The sequence below is a fragment of the Eulemur rufifrons genome, chromosome 6 (assembly GCF_041146395.1).
Source record: "Eulemur rufifrons isolate Redbay chromosome 6, OSU_ERuf_1, whole genome shotgun sequence".
NCBI lineage: Eukaryota > Metazoa > Chordata > Mammalia > Primates > Lemuridae > Eulemur > Eulemur rufifrons.
The window spans coordinates 93,296,777-93,318,718 of NC_090988.1; the positions used below are offsets into that span (position 1 = coordinate 93,296,777).

The 21,942-nt window shown below is 35.9% G+C and overlaps 2 protein-coding genes across 2 annotated transcripts; both read right to left on the bottom strand.

The window, feature by feature from the left end:
* Positions 1-548: 548 nt before the first annotated feature.
* OR10Q1 (olfactory receptor family 10 subfamily Q member 1) lies at positions 549-3,622 on the bottom strand. The gene is made up of 2 exons (XM_069470628.1): positions 3,565-3,622; positions 549-1,513 (listed from the first exon to the last, which is right to left on the bottom strand). The coding sequence occupies exons 1-2, from the start codon at positions 3,620-3,622 to the stop codon at positions 549-551; spliced, it is 1,023 nt and encodes a 340-aa protein (XP_069326729.1).
* Positions 3,623-15,258: 11,636 nt separating this feature from the next.
* Positions 15,259-16,203, bottom strand: LOC138384528 (olfactory receptor 5B12-like). The gene has a single exon (XM_069470041.1). The coding sequence runs from the start codon at positions 16,201-16,203 to the stop codon at positions 15,259-15,261; it is 945 nt and encodes a 314-aa protein (XP_069326142.1).
* Between the last annotated feature and the right edge of the window lie 5,739 nt (positions 16,204-21,942).

The window sequence follows — 21,942 nt, forward strand, 5'->3', positions numbered from 1 at the left end:
ACCACTTACAGAAATGAGGATTGTTATTGTTGGGTGTATTTTTCCCTTATTTTGTTACAGATATGTTTGTGTGTGTGTGTGTGTGTGTGTGTGTATAATAAATATCTATGTTTTTTTCTCTCTTATCCCCTTATCATATAACATAAAGTGTTTTAACTTCACATGATAATAGTTGAGAGTTGCTAACTTTATATCATAGTACTTAAGGTACAGAACCTTAAGAAAAATCAAGATCACCACCACAATCACATGAGCCAATTCCTTAAAATAAATCTCTTGTTCAAATATTGCTTCAGAGGAAAGGTAACCTTTTTAACTTCAGGTTAAGTGAACAATAGCAGCCTACAGTGTCCCTATCCACTTTTTGGAGTTTTAAGGTTTCATAGAACTTAAAAAAAAATCAGAGTGAACTGCAGCAACTAAGTGTATCAGGTACAGAGAATTAATGAAAGTCCAAATTGTGAGGAAATAAAGGCAAATCTGGCATTTGCATGTGAGAGTTTCACTGCTGTCAGATGCTCAAGGAACCCTTTAGATCTTCCTAAGCCTCAGGGAGCTTCAGATGTCCCTTTGGTACTGATGACCTTTCTCAGAGCACCTTTGACATCCTTGTTCCTAAGGGTGTAAATCAAAGGGTTGAGTAAGGGGGTGATAAAAGTGTAAACGAGGGCAAACTGGCGGTCCTCATCCACCGAGGAGCTGGACTGGGGGCGCAGGTATACCAAGGCACAGCATCCGTACTGCAGCAGGACCACGGCGAGGTGGGAGGAGCAGGTGGAGAAGGCCCGGCGGCGGCCCTCGGCCGAGCGAATGCGCAGGATGGCGGAGGTGATGAACACGTAGGAGACACAGATGAGCAGGAAGGGGACGGTCAGCACGAGGATGCTCACGACGTAGAGCACAGCCTGGTGCACGCGGATGTCAGCACAGGCCAGGCGCAGGACCGGAGGCACATCGCAGAGGAAGTGGTTGATTTCGCGGCGGTGCCCGCAGAAGGGCAGGGTGAAGATTAAGGCGGTGAGCTGCAGCGAGAGCAAGAGGGCCAGGCCCAGGGCGCCGGCCACCATCTGCGCGCACAGCTTCGGGGTCATGATGAGGGCGTAGTGCAGCGGGTGGCAGATGGCCACATAGCGATCATACGCCATGATTGCCAGGAGAAAACAGTCTGCGCCACCAAGTGTGAGGAAAAAGAACATTTGGGCCCCACATCCAGCCAACGGAATGGGCTTCTGGGCCCCCCAAATGTTGGAGAGCATCAAGGGCACGACAACGGTGGTGTAGCAGATCTCTACAAAGGACAGGTTAGACAGGAAGAAGTACATCGGGGTGCGGAGGGAGCTGTGTGTGCACACCACCCCGATGATGGCTGTGTTGCCGCAGAGGATCATCAAGTACAGGAGGAGGAAGAGAAGGAAGAGCAGGGCCTGGAATTCAGGGACGGTGGTGAACACGCGGAACACGAACTCAGTGGGGCCGGAGTGGTTGAGGGCAGGTTTCCAAGCCAACATGCCTTCTGCAGAAGCGGCAGAGGAGGCCCTGAGCCCTCATTGGCCGAGGCCCTTCGTTGCTGGAGTAAAATAAAAGGTAACAAGTTTTGTTTCTGATGTGGAAATGACCTAATTGTCATTGAGATTCTAATTCTAATGAAAGTTATGGAATAATTTTCCTGAGAAATCTTCATGTGTATGTTCTTGAAGACAAAGAAACAGATTTCTAAAGTGTTTTTAAAAACTGGCCTTTTAAGGATAAGATAGTAGAATGGTGGTTACCACGGGCAGTGGGGGAGGGGAAATGGGAGGCATAGGTCCAAGGGTACAAACTCGCCTCTATGCAGGATGAATAGTCTAGTGATCTAGTGCACAGAATGAGGACTACAGTTAATAATATTGTATTATGTAATGAAAATTTACTAAGACAATATATTTTAGGTGTTCCTACCACAAGAAAGTGCTATGTGAGAGATGGATATGTCAATTTGCTTGACTATGGTAATTAATTCACTATGTATCTGTATATCAAAACATCATATTGTATACATTAAATATATACAGTAAAAATAAGTAAATTAAATAAATAAAAGTTTATGAGTCAGGTCTTTGTTTCTGCTAAAGATTCATAGTTGTATAATTGTAAATCCTGATTTTACAGATAAAACTTAGATGATGGAACATTCATATTAATCCCAATGTTTGGCCTCATAAAGGATTGGGAACATACCTTTATTTCAATTTTATCCTGACATATGCTCCTTATTTATTTTTCCTTATTGGAGTATTTTCTGTAAGACTTTAATAATTGTCAACCCAAATTTTAGAATTCAAATAGCCTGAGATGTAATGTGTAGTAGACAGAAACAAAAGAGAAGCTAGATAATATAAGGAAAGATAAGTAGGAAATTAAATAAACAAACAAACAAACAAAAAAGTAACCACTTTCTACAAGGTAATCACTCTCAGGGAAATTTTTGTCTAAAATATCTATTTTGTGACACAAAAATCCAGGAGATGATGGAATACTATCCAAAATGTTTTAAGGAATACAAATTCTGATCAAGGAATCCTATGCCCAATCAAGTTGTCATCCGTATATAATAGCATCAGAAAGAATTTTTCAGATTTGCCAATGCTTGGATATCTGTTATCCACATGCATGATGGAAACAGCTCAAAAAACAATCTAGTTAAAAAATCAAAATTAAAATTCAACATTAGATATTTTATGGTATAAAAGTGGAGAGAATTAAAACACAGTAAAACAGTTATGTCTAAGTAATTATTTCAAATATAGTTTTATAAAGAAGAAAAATTTCAAGCATAATTCTTGAAAAATGAATTATGGAAAACAATTTTTAATAATAATATGGATCTAATATTTCAACAGATATAATAAAGTATGAAAAATGGGTAGGGGAGAGGAGAGATATGTGAAATTGTGCTAATTTCCTCAATCTGTATGGGGAATAATTCAATATAAGCAATATTATCATTTAGATGTGGATAAGTACACAGAAGTTTATTCTTCTCATATTCTTTAACTTTCAATATTAGTCACTTGAATATTAAGCACAAATAGAATACACTTTTTCATATGTACATATACTATATATATCATATAATATATACTATATATATCTTTCCTCAAAAGAAAAGAAAGAAGCTATAGTTCAAAATAAAAAGAAGAAAAAAATTGGTAAAGAGTTGTATGGAACAAAAATCTTTTAAAACCAGTTTTCAGAAGCAGAATTTCAATTATGACAATAAATATGGATGGGCACACATCCCTTTTTTAAAATAAAAAGATGCTCACATTGATTTAAGAAGCAAAAGATGTTTTTAAGAGGCAAAAAGTAACATCATGGAAAAGCTATTACCTGTTTTAGTCAATATTTTTCTGAAAGTTCTAAAAACTGAAATAAGCCAAGTCCCCCAACCAAACAAGATGACAGATATCTGATAGTCCCTATGAAAACCCCAAGGCAACTGAGAAGTTGTTAGAACTAATACAGAAATTCCTTAAGATGGTCAATAGGTAACCAATTTCCATTTAACCTCTTTGTTCTCTTTACCTCTGTAAAACATACTGTCAGTTGTCCATAGCACACTCAACTCTAGGCAAGGAGACATCACTCTAGTACATCTGAGCATGTCTACTCCCTCTAGTTGAGAATTTTGCTTATCAAGTCAATCGCATTAGTTTCCAACTGCAAATAAGCCAAGTACACTTGATATTGCAAAAGTTGATAAAATAGTGCATGAAATGTTCCATATAATATTGAAATCTATGTGAAAGAGGATTCTTTCAATGAAAATTCTTTCAATGGATTCTTTCAATGGAATATTTTGGAATTATTTGACAAAAATGAACTGCAAACAAATAATTTACTGATTAATTAGTTAAGATAGACAGAAGCACTATATATGTTTAAGGAAAAAAATCACAAAAATCTTGGATGATGCAGCATGCATTTTGTTTCACAAGTGTCTTTACATTTTCATTCCATGTTAAAGACACTGATATTGCAAATTGTAGGGAATGATTTGTAAGTGTGGTTCACATAAGAACACTTCAGTTTGCAATAATCATCCAACCCAAATCAGATACACAAAACGTCTTGGTCATACATCAGAAGGTTGCGAGTAATAGTGTGCATTTATATATTTTAAGTTAAATGAAGATTTTAAGGATATATACATTTTTAAAAAATTAATTTCCTTTTAAGCAGCTTTTCAATTGTTGATCAAACACTGGCTGCTTTGGATAAAAGGGCTTTTATTATACATGAAACACAATACTTTTTCCTTGTATAAGGAATAACTAGTTAGAAATTATAATCTCCAAAAGTCACACAAATCTAAAATATTAAAAAATGTAACATGCAATAACTAAGACAAATTTAAGGTAATTGCAAGAAAATTTTTTATGGGAAAACTCAATATTTTAAGAATATTATGTCTTCAGAATAATGCATATATTTGGTGCAAACCTGATTAAAATTCCAAGAGAACATGAGTGTGTATTTGCATGCATATGTAATTCATAATGTGATTTTGAAGTTTATTTGGAAGAATAACCAAGTAAGAATAAATACATTTTCAAAAAAACAAGGGTGGAAACTTGTATTAAAAATTAAAATGTTGCATAAATTACAATATTTCATAAATATGTAATGCACTAAAATTATATCAGAAATAAAAAATAAGTGCAGGAATAGAAAAATAGTTCAATAAGCAGAAAACACTTACCAACGTATGAATCTTAAATACACAATAAAGTCAAGGCAGCACAGCAAAGTGGTTAAGAGCATGCTCTTTGTCATAAGACTACTTGGGTTCAAGGTAATCTTGGACATGGTTTTTTTTTTTTTTTTGAGACAGAGTCTCGCTTTGTTGCCTGAGCTAGAGTGAGTGCCATGGCATCAGCCTAGCTCACAGCAACCTCAAACTCCTGGGCTTAAGTGATCCTACTGCCTCAGCCTCCAGAGTAGCTGGGACTACAGGCATGTGCCACCATGCCCAGCTAATTTTTTCTATATATATTTTTAGTTGGCCAGATAATTTCTTTCTATTTTTAGTAGAGATGGGGTCTCGCTCTTGCTCATGCTGGTCTCGAACTCTTGACTTCGAGCTATCCACCTGCCTCGGCCTCCCAGAGTGCTAGGATTACAGGTGTGAGCCACCTCGCCCGGCCAATCTTGGACATGTTACATAAAATCTTTACATTTCAATTTTCTCATTTATAATATAGAAATAATAAATGCACTTACCAATAGGGTTTCTGTGATAATATGGTGAAAATAAATGAAAGGGACTTAAAATAGTGCTAGTCCCTATAAACATCCACTAAACGTCAACTCTTACTATTTTTCAAATAACCACAGGATTGGAATAATGAGATAACATTTGTTTTGACATTATTTTCCTCTTACTGTAAACTGAAATATATTTTGGATGATCAAAATGTTTGTTTTCTCCAAAAGTGAAATCATAAAGGAATTAGAAGACTATACAGTTAAGGGCAAAACCAAGACCTCAATCCAGCAAGCCTAATTATTAGAAGGTAGAATCTACCTTGTAGTTTTTGGTTCTTGGATTTTGCTTTTTTAATATTAATTGCTTTGTAACTTAGTCAAGATGTTGCTAAGATATTCATGGAAAAGACAGATTAATTGGAACTATTCTGTTGGAGTGTCTGACACCAATACCCAAACTCTGAGTCTATACTTGTGAGAGAGGGAGGCAATCTTCTATGAAGTGTGATTTGAAAAGCCTCTGAAAATATATCCTGCCTCATATTGTTCCTCTAAAGGAAGTGAATACTGGGAAGGAAATTCTCGAGTTAATTATTCCTGCGAGAAAACTTACAGGCTTTAAGGTCCTTCCATCTGTGTTTTAATCCTGGCTCTGCCACATGCCAACTCTCTGGTCTTGGGAAATTTACTTAGTAAATAAAGCTTATGACCCACAGCTTCCTTAGCTAACTTGCAGGGTTAGTGTGCATTTAGTGAAAATATATGTAAAGTACCCTGTGTTGTGCCTAGAATTTTTTCCTCCAAACATTTTTATTGTAAAATACACATAGCATAAAATTTACCGTCTTAACCATTTTTGTGTACAGTTCAGTGGTGTTAAGTATAATGCATTCATGTTCTCGTGCAGCCATCACCACCATCTGTCTCCAGAATTCTTTTCATTTTGCAAAACTGAAACTCTACATCATTAAACAATAGCTTCCTATTTTCCCTTATCCCCAGCCTCTAGCAACCACCGTGCTACTTTCTGTCTCTGTAATTTTGACTCCTCTAGGTTCCTCATATAAGTGCAGTGACTTTTGTGACTGGATTATCTCAGTGTGTCTAGCTTTTAATAGGGGCTCGCCTCTTCCCAGTCCTCTCTCCTCCCCTCCCCAATTTCTTGACTACTATATTATCTCTCCTGAAATCATGCAAACTCCCTCAGCCTGACAAGTTTTCCATCTTTTCATTTTCTTAGCTAATTTCTACATATTTCAGCTCAGGATTCAGCTCAAGAATCAGTGATCCAGAAAGTAGCCCTGAATCTCATCCTTCCCACATCTTCAGGATATGAATTACTGCAGAATCATGAATATATCTCAGTTACAAGATGGTTAGCCCTGCATCTGGTTAAGTACTGTCAATCAATCAATCGATCAAGGAAGCTAACTAGCTTTTACTGAGCACATATTATATGCTGAAATCGTAGGATCAGCTCTGTGGGAGAATATGAAAAAATTATATAAAAAATGGTCTTTCCCTCAGTCATGCAAGGAAGACCTAACATCTAAAGGAATTATGAGAAAAATATATACTAAATGAAAGTTTCTTAAATTATCTTTTTAGAAAAGGAAAGCTATACAACGCTCCTCCTCCTAACAGATAGATCAATCCATAGATATTAATACATAGATTCACAAATAGAAACAGAGATAGATACATAAATATGTATACATAGTCAAGCACATTTGGGAAATACTAAAAATTCTACCTCTTTTTGATCCACAATGTATGTTAGCATCAAAATCCTCTAAGAATCCTCAGAATTTTTTTCAAAACTTATTGCTCTGTGCAATGTTTTCTTTTCCACACAGTACAGCTAGTGTTTTGGGAAAGCCTCTTTAGATGCTGTGGAAAGCACATTCAAATATAGTAATAATGGCTCATGCCATAATGAGCAGGCACTGTCTGGGCTATCCTCATGCGTTAATTCAGTCACACTTCAGAACAACACCATGGGACAGGTAACATTTTAATACCTATTTTGCAGATAAAGAACTGAGGTACTAATAGATTAGGTAAGTAGTCTGAGATCAAACAGCTGGTCAGTGGAGGAATTAGGGTTCAAGCTCAAGCATTTTATTTTATTTTATATTTCCATATCTTTCATTCAGCATCAGAAGTGGTCTTCAGATTTTATTGTCGCCCTTGAAAATACCTTGTCGTTTTTTCCCACTAACAAAATGCTACTAGTGTCAGCTGCTTCATCTGCCTTGACAGGAGATTCAATTTATTTGGAGCAAAGGAATGAGTTAAATCCTCTCGTGTGTGTTTATCATCTTGATAAATGAGTCCTAACAAGGTTAAATTTATTTTCGGTCTACACAAGAGTCAAACTTGTGAGAAACAATTGTTCAATGCACATAAAGTTGAAAGTCAGTTCTTGGGTGAAGAAAAGGAGGAGTTATGAGAAGTCATGGCTAAAACTAGGAAAAATATTCTGTAATTTCTGTGATCTTGAGGCTCAGTTACCAATGATTTAGATAAGCCTCGATATGAACTTTCTAACCATTTTTTTTTCTCTACTTTCAGATATGTCAACCATCTAGAAATTTTGTCAGTGCAAGCCCAAGCATTTTAGATATAGAAAGGAGAGATCTGATTTTGAGCCCTGGTTTCACTTCTTCCTGGTTATACGATGTTGGATAAACACAGTCAAAGCCTCATTTTCCTCATCTAGGAAGTGTGGATGCCCAATCCATTACGCCATTGATTTATTTAATTCTTCTTCAGTCTACTTTAAAGTGTTCCCTACACTTGAAAGCAGGGATTGGCAAACTTTTGTTATAAAAGACCAGATTGTCAATATTTTAGGCATCAGGTGCCACATCGGTTAGTTGTACATTGTGTATCTTCCTTTCTCCTCCTTCTCTCTCTTTCTCTCTACCTCTCTCTCTCCTCTCTTTTCTCTCCTCTCTCCTTTCTTCTGTTGCTTTTTTCCTCTCTTTCTTCTCTTAAAAATGTGAAACACAAAGAAATGATAAATGTTTGAGGTGATGGATACTCAAATTACTCTGATTTGATTATTCCATATTTATGCCTGTGTCAAAACATCACATGTACTCCATAAATATATACAACTATTAGGTACCCATAATAATGAAAAATTAAAAAATTTTTTAAATGTAAAACATATTTTCCGCTAAATGGCTGTACATACGAAAAGAGGCTGAGTTTGAACTCTAGGTCTAGCTTGCCTGTGCTTGCTCTGAAGTATTATACACTCTAAGTCAGGATCAAATAGGAAAAAGAATAATCAATTAGTTTATAAAGAGTAAAGTCTCTGAAAATGTTTCCTTACCTCTTTGCAATTCACTTCATTCCATCAGCCGTCAAAGAAAATGTATACGGGCAATTTTTCTTTCAGAACTACTAAAAGTTTCTGCCATAGATGATTAAGGTAGCTCTCCAAGAATGCTTTCCATTCCCATAAACCATGTTCCTAAAGAATAAAATACAATAAGGATCCTCGCAGCATCTCCTAGAAAAAATGAGTGTTCAGTTGATGATGTCCACCTAATGTCCAGATGTGAATAGGAAAGAGTGTGCTGGTGTCTAGGAAAGAAGTCAGGTGTTAGAGAGCTGTGCTTGGGGTAGGGAAAGGGAAAGAGGGATACCAAGAAAGTAGGGGCGCTATGGAGTTAGCCTAGGCCAAACTCCTGCATGGAAAGACCAGGCTCCTTTCTGCGTTCTCCTTTTTACTCAGAGGTGATTCTCTGAGTTAGCCTGATTTAGCTAGATAATTTGGTGCCCTGTAAGATGTTCCTTTTAAAATAATGAGTCTCCAAAGAGGAGGAATTCCCCTAATGGATTTTCCTAAGCCAAGTCCAACTAAAAACATATTTGGGAAAAATTTCCTGGGTTGATAAACTGTGACAAAGGTAATGGGCAACTTTTCAGGTGATGATCGTAGACCACTGCCATCTGGGACCACAGGTAGATTCCTTTGCTCTTAGGTAGTTTTGTGGTTTCCTGATTCTAATCATGTCTTATATTAGGAGTCCATGTTTTTATGGATATTTTATCTATAATGGAATATTATGTTTGCATTTATATTTACAATTTCAGGCCCCACGAAGTGGATGGCTTAATTTAATTATGATTCATTTGAGTGCATTTGCTTGCTGCCTTTGACATGAGCAAGCACATTATTTCTGGACACATTCCAAGTAAGTTTTCAGAGAACTCTCAACTTCTATTAGAGTCAGGTTATAAGTCCAGTCACCAGTTTCTTGTGGGGGTCCTAGTTTCTGTGTCCTGCCACTACTGGGGATGTTAACTCCTCATTGCTACAGGGATTGAAATCTTTAGCCCCACTGACTATTTCTGTTTTCAATACTCAGTAGGCTTCTGATTTTAGTCATCAGTAATTGCTGCAGCTTCAATGCTGATCATCAAAAATCTTAATAGTATTTTTGACTCAGGTGTTAAGTAAAATTTAAATTTTTCCCTATTGTTGCAGTGTGTTTAGAATGGAATTCAGAAGTTTCCATGTATATTCATTTTATTTCCCTGATAGAAAAAACTGATGCTAGAATCTTTCACTCCTGACAAAAAATCACAAATTAAATATTTTTTTCTCCAAAGAACATTGAGAAGTAAGTCTAACATACGCTTAAGTCTCCTCTCCCTCAAGAATATATTTTTTCAGTTTATCTTTCCAGTGATGATCTCAACTAAAACACTGCTACTCAAAATGTGGCCCAAGGATGAGTGATAATCTGGAAAATGTTTGTTGCTGATTTGATAAAAGATGTGCACAGAAATTAAGAATAAGTGTTTCAAAACTTTTAGAGCAATTTGACATTCCTATACCACTCACACAGCGCTTTTCACACTCATGTTGTTGAATGGAGTATAGACCAGTTCTAGTGTGGCTACACTTGGGTGTGATGAATCTCATTTAGCATGAATTGCAAAGTAGTAATGAGCAGTAGAACACATTAAGTTGTGTGATATTTTAAGGTTAGTTTGTCAAATATAATTCAAAATTATATGAATAAGTAATAAAAGCAGTTTAAAATTTTTATAATTTGTTTTTATAGTAACTTAATTTTTAATCAAACCTGCCTTTAGACATTTATATTTTAACATTACAGCTAAATTAGGAAAGCAAAATCTGTAATTTTTTTAACTTTTAAAACTGAGGTACAATTTACATACAGTGAAATGCAGTGTACATTTCAATCACATTTGATAATTGCATATACTCATGTAACCCATATCAAGCTTTCATTACCCTAGAAAGTTCCCCTATGTCCCTTTCCAGCCAATACCTGCCTTGGAACCCAACACTTTTTTCTTTCTTTGTTTCTTTTTAATTGTATATTAGCTTTGATAGCTACTGAAATTCATGTAGATTGAATCCTATTGCATGTACTCTTTTGTGTCTGGCTTCTTTCGTTACATTCATTCACATTATTGGGTACATCATCAGTTCACTTGTCATTGCTGAAAAATATTTCATTGTACAAATAGGCTGAAAATTTTTATCTGTTATTTTGTTGAAAAACATTTGTTCTGACTAAACACTGAGGAGTCAAACTTTTGTATTATAGAATTGATGTGTTTTTAACTGTATAAGAACTGCTAAATTGTTTTCCAAAGTGGTTGCACCATTTTACACTCCTGAAATTTTTTGTCTGTTATTCTGAAATATAAAATTTTCAGAATATACTGAAAATGCCAACAGCATAGTATCTTTCTTCAGTTGACACATTGCCTTCTTCCTATGTAGTTAAATCTCCCTTTAGCTCCCTCTTTTAAGAACACTTGTGGTTACAAATGGCCCAACTGGATAACCCAGGACAATCTCCCAATCTTAAAATTCTTAGTTTAATCACATCTTCAAAGTCCCTTGCAGGTTCCAGGAATGAGGACCCGTATATCTTTGGGGACCGTTATTCAGCCTATCACATTAGGGATATATTATGCCAACATTGATGTTGATACACATTTAAAAATAATTTATAGTTGAAATACTATTTGTCACATAAGAGCTGACTTAATTAATATTCTTGTGATTATTGATATTTGAGATTTATTTCCAAAAAATCATTTTATGTTTTCTATCTGCCATGATTTTTAATTTACTCATTTTTGTACTTTTCCATTTTTTAGCTGTTACTATGAAATTTTTAGCCTGCTAGAAATTTTAGGTGATCAATAAACAATATCTTTTTATTTCTTTCCTGAATTTACAACCAACTGACAAATATGTTACAGAGTTCAGAAAGGTGGAGACCAAAATCAGCCTTCTTATTAATAAAGCTAATTGCTAATTAATAAAGGAATAAGTAATTATAATACTTATTACTAATAAAGACATTTCACGAACTTGGCTTGAATCTGTAAACAGATGTGCTTGGTAATATTTTCTTCTCTGAATTTATCCTCCTGTAACAGATACTGTCAGCACTTTACTCACATCCTCTGCTGCAGCGCACATTATCTCTGTGCATGCTAACACTTATTGATGAAAGAATAGCACTCTTGGCCTGAGGGATAATTGTGGCTGAAAAGCACTCTTAGTCCATGGGTAAACCAGACCAGAAATTCTGGGAGTTAATTGTTCTGGTGACACCATCAATAAAGGACAGAGGGAAGATGAGAGATAAATACCATAGATTTCTCACCCCTCAGGTGGTATTACTCTGAAACCTGTTTTATATAGTCTCTCATGAAGCAAGATAGATCTCCTGTTCTTGATTGATATAATCTACTATATAATGCAGCACTGTATTGGTTTTCTTCTCTTCATCTCACTGTCCCACTCCCCTACCAGTTATTTCTGATATTACCTCTAAAAGAAACCACTTGAGCAAAAACCCTTAACTCTGGGATTATTTCTGAGGGAATCCAATATAATACACATTCCTGGGTTATAGGTCTCCGCTTTACAGAAGCTGATTCTTCTATTTTATTGCTTCCATATAAATACAACATAACAGAAGCTACCCTTGCTGCAGATAATGAGAGCAAAAAGAGAAAAAGAAAAGCATGTGAACCAGGAATACTCCATTTTGTCTTCCCAAGTCCCCAATCAGATAAATTGCCTTTCTTCAACCTTATGGAAACACATTCTTTGTACTTCAGCCCCTGTGAATAGTAAGTTAACTTTCGATCCTTGTATATTTGAAGATGTCCTTATTTTGTCATCACACTGTAATGATAGTTTATCTGGGTATAGAAATATGGATGGATATTTAATTTCCCTCAGCTATTTGCAAGATATTGCTGACTTCAGTGGTTTTTCTGAGAAGTCTGCTGTCAGTCTGATTATTATCACTTTGTATAGTTCTCTCTGACATCTAAAAATCTTTCCTTCTTGATTTTCTAGTTTTACAATATGATCAAATAAAGATTTTAAAAATGTATCCCTCTCAGAAATTGGTGTGGTACTTCAAGCAGAGGACTTATAAATTTCTTCAATTTACCAACCTCTTAGTCATTTTCAATTTTGATATTTATTTTCTTTTGTTCGTACTGTTCTTTCTTTCTGAAATTCCTAGTATGTCTATATAAAAGCTTCTCAATCTGTTTTGGTTGCCTCCTAGATTGTCTCATGTTTTACATTTCTTTTCTCTCGAGGATATATTTTGAATATTTTTAAAGTTTTAACATCTACATGCTAATTCTGAGATCACTTTGTCTTATGATAGCATATATCCAATTCACTGAAAGATTTTATAAAATTTTTGATAATGTATGTTTTATTTCCAAGGCTTTTCAATTGTTTACTTTTTATATTTCTTGTGCTAATTAATAACCAATTTGTTTCCTTCTCTGGTTTTATGGATTTATTTTCTTCATAACTTACGAGTATTTTAAACTTGTTTATTTTAAAGTTTTTGTATTACACTATGATTTATTTTCTCTTTGCATGCAATATTAATCCTCTCTTGGACCTGATTTATTCTGTTTATTGATTTTCTTAGTTGTGATTCATGGAGAGATTTCCCTATATTTAACATACTCTTGTTTATTTGAGAGCTAATCTCATGTTGGTGTTTTTTGTTTTCTCTTCATTGGATAAGCCCACTCTGTTAAGTGGTTTTGCATTTTCAATGGCCAACATTTCTGATATTCACAGATTATATATTAATAAGTCAGAGTTTTGTCAGTGGTGGTTTGATCTTGTTCTTTATCAAGTCAAGTGAAGGACTATTTCTCTCCTTTACTATAGGCATGAGGACTGGCTATGGGGACAAACAAAATGAGATTTAATTTATCTCCATTCATGGGAAAGAATCACATAGATTTCCTGTTTTTTGCAGGGAATCTATCTCTGGTACTCACTGAACATGTTTGTTCCCTGTTTGCCCAGGGGTGTTGCTGTCAAGGGCTCAATAGTTTATTTATTCCCAGAGCTCAGTGGATCACAGGATCATCTCTCACTCACCATTATGGTTTCCTGCACTTTTTGAACCACAGATATTTGTATATATAATTTTGAGTCCAGGTATGTGTTTTTAAATACATGGTATATAATTTCTATATGTTTAGAGCAGTGAAAGAAGATTTTTTTCTCTTACTTTCTTTTCAGATGATTAATGACCAACTTACTGATGGAATTTAATTTGGCTCTTATAGAAAGTATTGAAATATCATACAACAGATTACCTTGAATGGGTTCCAAATGTTCTAACTCCCCAATCAATAAGGTTTAGCCTAATCAATAAGTTCAGAAGTGTTTGCTTGTATGATAATGCTGACATACACGTTCATGATTGAACTTGGATTGGAATAAACTCTACTTGATGGAGTCATCAAAAACTTTATGGAAATGATTTTTGTACCATAGAAAGAAACAAATACTCTCATAATATAACTGGAATATTCTCTCATGCCCACATGTTCTCAACATCTTCTCTGCATTTTCCTGTCTCCGCTTTTCACTCTCCACCTAATTTCTCAAAAAATAATAGTCCCTTAAGAGAGCCACTGATAAAATATACATATGCTATTGCACAGCAAGTCTGGCTCTTTCCTAAAACATTAAAGAGAGAACTAAAGAGGTAAAATAGTATATGGTGTATACATGTGTTTTGACGACAGGAGTCATGAGAATATCACTAATTTCATTATTATTGAAAGATTTTAAATTTGTACTTTAGAACTGCTGATGAGAAGGGCATGAAAGTCTTCCATTCTCAACACATTCCTGGACATCCCAGAGAAGAATGAGAGGATTCTGTGACCGAGATCACAATTTTAAACATGGTTTGATAGACTGGATTAAACAAAGCCAGACAGAGAAATCAGTCCCTGTTGTGATGTCTCCATAAGGTCCATGGTCCAGGAAGGTGACCCTAGGAAGTTGCATACGAGCGCAGGTTCAGGTAAAAAAAGTTCAAGAATCTTAAGAAGTAGAGAAAAAAGGTGAGGCAGTTCTGGAGTGGGAGTGGGGCAGACAGATGAGATGGTTGAGTTCAGTCTCTATTAGTTTTGCAAAAGATATAATAAAAACACTTTACATTTATTTCTTTATAGTGGTCTAAGCATTGTGCTAAGTGTCTAAAATATACTACCACATTAAATATCACCCCACCCCTACCACATAATAAGTATTATTATTATGCACATTTCACAGGCAGAGTAACTGAGGCACAGAGAGATTCATACAGTTTGAACCCATATTGTCTCACACTGGGGCCTTTGATCTTAATCATTGCATTAGCACAATTTAAAAATACTTCTTCAGAGTGGAGAATTCATGACTCAATTTTATTATAATTGTGGGATTATAATCTTAATCTTAAAATAGAAGTGGCATTCTATTTCTGGTAAAAAAAAGACATCCAAAATTTTCTCTAACCTAGTCATATTCCAAAAACATGAATAAAACAGGCCTCATGTGTGAAGGAACTCCTCAGAGAAATTAAAGACTAGAAATAATTAAAATTAAAAAATATTCTTAGCCACTGGAGATCCAATGGAATTTTGACATGGTTTGCCACCAATTTATAATTAATAGGCTAAGCACAATGAAGACTTCACTTTTCCAACAACCTTCCTGAATGCATTCTTGACCTCTTTGTTCCTCAGGCTGTACACCAGAGGATTCAGCATGGGAATGATAGTGGTATAGAACACAGATGTGATTTTGTCTGTGTCCATGGAGTGGATGGAATTTGGCTGCAAGTACATAAAGATGATTGTTGCATAGAAGATAGACACAGTGGTGAGGTGGGATGCACAGGTGGAAAAGGCCTTCTTCTGTCCCTCAGCTGAATGCATCCTCAAGATGGCAACAAAAATAAAAAGATAAGAGTTTAGGATAACCAAGAGAGTGGAAAAGACATTGAACGCTGCCAATGTGAAGAGGACAATCTCATTTGTGTAAATATCAGAGCAAGAAAGAGCCAAGAGTGGGGGAATGTCACAGAAGAAGTGATTGACCACATTGGAATGACAGAAGGAGAGATGGAAAGTGAAGGAAACATGGATGGAAGATTGAAAGAGTCCACAAATGTAGGAGCCAGTGACCAGTAGGACACACATAGTATTTGTCATGGTTGTGGTGTAATGCAGGGGTTTACACACTGCTGCATGACGGTCAAAGGCCATTGAGGCCAGGAGGAAACTTTCAATAGTGACAAAGGCTGCAAAGAAGAACATCTGGGCAGCACATGCATTGTACGATATGATCTTATCCCCTGTGAGAAACCCCACCATTACCTTGGGAGTGACAGCCGAGGTATAGACACAGTCCACCAGGGAGAGGTTACTGAGGAAAAAGTACATGGGAGTGTGGAGCCGGCAGTCCAGCAGAATCAACACAATGATCCCAAGGTTCCCAGCCAGAGTGATGAAATAAATGAGAGTGAAGATTATAAACAAAGGAACCTGAAGCTCTAGGGCATCTGTTAACCCCACAAGAAAGAATTCTTTCACCTCTGAAGTATTCTCCATCAAAGTCGTTTGGGATTTATCATGAGAGGTACCTATGACAAGATGAGAAAACACAAAATTATGTTAATTGAACACTATCATGGGAACTGAAATGTGGCCAGGGTCTCTTGCTCGTGTGTCAGTTTCCTATGCCATGCAAGAGTCTGTGTGTGAGGAGCTATCCAAATGCTGGGTGCCAGTGGGCTGTGTGAGGTCGTTCATCTGGAGGTGGTATGTTTGGACACTGGAATATCTCTGCTGACCATGGCCGGGGCACATTTCGGCTTGGCTGGTAAATGGTATACTCTATTACACTAAACCACACAGGGCCCTTTTTCACTACTTGCCATATCTTGCAAACACTCTTGCTAAAATATACATAAAAAGTGTAATCAACAGAAAGCAAAATACAGGAAACATTTGATCATTCCTTGGCATGTGATGCTGACAAGATGTTTCACACGCATTTTCCATCTCTGATAGACTCATCCCCAACCTGTTCTTAGTAGCTAACGATATGCAATGATTCAGGACACTGCTCTAGGGACACCCATACTTTTCTCTCTAATTTATGAGGAGCCTTAATTGGGTGCTTCCCTTTAAACATTGGCCTAAAGGAACCCACATGATCGGTGGAGTACATTCTTACTGATATTTGCATATCTTTCTGTAACTCAAAAACTAAAGGAGCAGTTTTTCAAAAAATTGAAGCAAAGCTTTAGTTTTTTTCTTTTCACATCTTTTCTTTTCTTTATTTTTCTCACAGGCTGATGTTTTCACCTCTCCCCACCACTTATGTCTTTGCTTTATTTGTGGGAAGGGTGAATACGAAAAGATGGAAGAGTTACTTTTGGCCTCCCCTAGGGAGAGAATCTGTGCCTCTAACCAAGCTGCAGACAGCCTGTCATACCTCATGGTGTATCTGGTTGTGCTCACTTCCAGTGGTGGCTCAGGTGACAGCTGCCGTGGTTACAGTATGAGGAAGCTCTCTCATATCACTCTCCATCTCCCTCCAAGGCTTTCCTACTCTTATGTGACAATGAACTGAAAGTTTTTTGAAAACCATAAAAGATACTAACATTTTTAAATTAGGCAATCTGAACCATTACTTTTCATAGCCCACCTCGTCTCTTCTTAGTTACTGCAGACAATTCAGCCAATAATATCGAATGTCCAAACTTTGATGTTCCTAAAGTAAATAGCCTAACATTTGAGATCCCCAAATAGATGATGAAAGTGTTACAATCCCTGAAATTCGGAAAGGAAGGTATGATCTTTGCACTGTTACTCCTACAGCATATTCACAATAAAAGAAAATTAGAAAATGTGGTCTCCCTTTTGAAAATAATCGTTACCCCAACCCCTTATGCAAGACATCTGATGGTAATAAGCATGGAAATCTGGGTGCTGTAGAGCAACTTAGTAGAATGAAGAGAGCAGTGAACAAGAAATCAGAAGACGACTAGCTAACAGGATGTCTGTGGTATAGCTCTATAACCACTCAGGGCTTTATTTTCCTTTTTTTATTTGCATTTGCGAAATAAAAATAACTGGGCCTTCTAGCATGCCTTCCAATTTTCACTGGTTATGATTGCACGTTTTCTTGATACTTACTTTTGTCCTGGGAACAGACAAATGAGGGTACAAAGAAGTGGGTATGGAAAAGCTTCGTGGCCAGACCATTGACCAAAAGTCCACGTCCACATCCAGGAAAGCATCATGCTGGAGAAACTCCTTCCCCACCTGTGGAGTTTTATGTTGTGGAACAGAGTCTGGGCTTGTGCTCTTGCAAGTATCAAGGCAGAGACAGAGACACGTCTCTGGGGGAAACATTTAACATTACGTGAGTGGATATCTCAGGAGGCTTCTGATTCCGGGTTGGCCCGCCCCGTCTGACCCTGACTGGGGACAGCAGAGGGTAATGTTTGCATTTTGGCTGAGAGTGCATATGAAGACATCGGGGAGTGGAAGCTTAGAGGAGAGAGCCTCCAGTCATCAAATCAGCAGTGCCACAGCCACGTTAGGCAACAAAGAGACAGCCTCACTGAAATCTCTGGTTTATGCAATGTCAGGACCTCATGAAGCTTTCTCATAGCTAGCTTTTTCTCGAAGGTCTAGCGATCTCCCTAGAAATATTTTTTCTTTCTGTTTTTCTAATTTTTTTTTTAAATAAAATACCCATTTGTCTTACCACCACAGAGCTGGTCTGAGGGTCTTTTCTCTTAGTTCGGAGGTAAGGGAGTGGATCCATTCTTTCCTCTGCATAGTTGCCTGATCGCAAACCCCAAGGCAGGATTATCTCTTTTTTTAATCAATGAGTCAAGTGCTGTGTGGTCACGTGGCCTAGCTTCAGTCCTAGTCCTGTCACCTATTGCAGTGTGACCTTGGCTAAATTATTTAATCTCTCCAAACTTCAGTATATCATCTATTAAAAAGAAATATTAATAATAATAATTACATATCTCTTATAGGAGAATCATAAAGATGAAATGTGATAATGCATATCATGATGAGTAGCACATATTAAGAGCTCAATAAATTTAAGTATCACTACTTCATTACAAGAAAGAAATTGATATGTGAAACAAAAATAGGGGTGCTCAAACATGACATCTGCTCCCTCTATTTCCCTGCCCCCTTGCAGCTAGTTAGAACCATGAACTAGCTCTATGCAGTGGACTGGTGAAGAAGCAGTATGTGTCATTTTGGGGTTGAAGTATAGCAAAGCCCACGCATAACCACTCGTTTGCCTCTCCCCCTGCTATGGTAACTGAAAAGGCTGCATGTTCCAGAAGATGTAGCTACAGGTGGCAAAATCTCCACTGGCCTGGGTATTTGAGTGAACATGCAGAGAGAGACTTCCCCTTTCTTAGACAACCTATTATGCACACCCATTAGCAGAAATATGAAATAAATCTCTGTTGTCTAAAATCATTGGAATTTTGGGTTGGTTTGTTATGGCAGTTTAACCTGGTCTACCTTGTCTAATACAATGTATAATAAGCTATGTATGTCTTGTTGACTATTTGTCTTTTGTTTTGAATAGATGACATGTTCTTGGGTACCACTCCACTTATCTTTTATTCCTTCTTTTTTTATATAACAGCCTTATTGTGATATAATTAATAGACCATAAAATTTACTCATTTAAAATGTAAAATCCACTGAATTTTAGTATATTCAGAGTCGTGCATTTATCACTATAATTAAGAACATTTTCAACACCTGAATACAATCCTTATATTGATTAGCAGTCACTCCCATGTCCTTCCACCCCTACCCTAGTTTTAGGAAACCACTTATCTACTTTCTGTCTCTATATGTTTGTTTAGTGTGGACATTTCATATAAATAGAATCATATAATATGTGGTCATTTGTGACTGTATTCTTTTAGAATGATGTTTTCAAAGTTTTTGCATATTCTAACATGCATCAGTACTTCATTCCTTTTTATGACTGAATAATATTCCATTGTATGGATATACTACATTTTATTCATGCATTAATTACATTGACGAATATTTGACTTCTTTCAACTTTTGGCAATTTTGAATAATGATGCTATGAACATTCATATACAAATTTTATCTGATCATGTGTTTTCAGTTCTCTTACATACCTAGAAGCAAAATTATTGGGCCATGTGGTAACTCTATGTTTAACATTTCAAGGACAGCCAAACCACAGCTAGGGCACCATTTTATAATACATCTCCCTGCAGCAAGGTATTAGGGTTCCTATTTCTCCACAGTAATTCCAAAATTTGCAGTTTCCATTTTTTTTATTACTGCCATCCTAGCAGGTATAAAGTGGTATCTTACTGTGGATTTGATTTGCATTTTTCTGCAGACTGAAGATGCTGCACATCTTTTCCCATGTTTATTGGCCATTAGTGTATCTTTGAAACAATGTATATTCAAATATATTGCCCATTTTAAAATTTGGCTATTTATCTTTCTAATGTTAACTTGTAAATGCTGTGTGTGTACTCTGGATACTAGTCCCTTACCAAAATACTGTATTTGATCATTGATAAGAAAAGTCTCTTATTTTAGATGCTGTTGTAAATCAAATTGATTTCTTAATTTCATTTTCAGATTGTTCATTGCTACTATATAAAAACACAACTCATTTTTTCATGTTCTTAAACCCTGAAACTTAGCTAAATTCATTTATTAGCTTTAGTACCTTTCTCATAGATTCTTCAGGATTTTCTATATGTAGGATCATGTCATCTGTAAACAGAGATAATTTGTTTCTTCCTTTAAAATCTGTATGCCTTGTATTTCTTTTTCTTGTCTAATTCTTCTGGCTTGTATGATGTTGAATGGCAGTGAGGAAAGCATGCATCCTTGTCTTGGTCCTCATCTTAGGGTGAAACATGTCAATCTTCCATTATTGAGTATGTTAGCCTTGGATTTTTTATAAATGCCCTGGATAAAGTTGAGGAAGTTCCACATATTCCCAGATTTTTGATTTTGTTTTTATCATGAAAGGGTGTTAGATTTTGTTAAGTGGCATTTTGCATCAGTTGTGATGATCATGTGGGGGTTTTTTCTTCTTCAATCAATGTAGTACATTACATTGTTTTTTTTTATGTTGAACCACCCTTGTATTCCCTAAGTAAATCTTTCTTGGTCATGGTATTTAATTATTTTTATATGCTATTTGATTTGACTTGCTAGTATTTTGTTAAAAATCTTCATTTATATTACCAAGGAATATTAGTCTATAATTTTCTTGTGGTATCTTTATTTGGTTTTAGTTTCAGGGTTATTGACCTCTTTATTATTACATAATGGTATTTTTTGTCCTTTTTATAGTTTTTTAAATTTAAATTAAAAATTAAATTTTTTATCTTTTATTTTATCTATTTTATAATATTTTATCTTTTTTATTTTTAATTATAGGTACATAATAGTTATATATTTATAGGGTACATGTAATGTTTTGATATAGGCATACAATGTGAATTAGTCAAATGGGGGTAATTAGGGTATCTGTCATCTCAGGCATTTATCATTTCTTTGTGTTAGTAACATTCTAATTCCACTCTTTTACTTATTTTAAAGTATACCCTAACTTATTGTTTATAGTCACTTTGTGGTGCAATCAAATATTCATTCTATCCAACTATCCAACTATATTTTTGTACCCGTTAACCATCCCACTTTATCTCTTCCTCCCCATTACCCTTCCCAGCCTCTGGCAATCATCATTCCACTCTCTGTCTCCATGAGATCAATTGTTTTTAATATTTAACTCCCACATATGAGTGAGAATATGTGAGACTTGAATTCTGTGCATGGCTTATCTAACTTAACATAATGTTCTCCACTTCCATCCATGTTGTTGCAAATGGCAAAATTTCATTTTTTTGATGGCTATATAATATTTTATTGTATATATGTATAGCAGTTTCTTTTTCCACTTATCCACTGATGGACAATTAGATTGATTTCAAATCTTGGCTATTGTGAATAGTACTACAATAAACATGGGAGTGAAGATATATTTTCGATATACTGAGTTCCCATCCTTTGATATACTGAGTTCCCATCCCATATATATATATATATATATATATATATAGCCAGCAGTAGGATTGCTGGGTTATATGGTAGTTTTATTTTCAGGTTCTTGAGGAATCTTGGTATTGTTCTCCATAGTGGTTGCACTTATTTACATTCCCACCAACAGTGTAGGAGGGTTACCCTTTCTCCACATCCTTTCCATCATTAACTATCTTTTTGATAAAA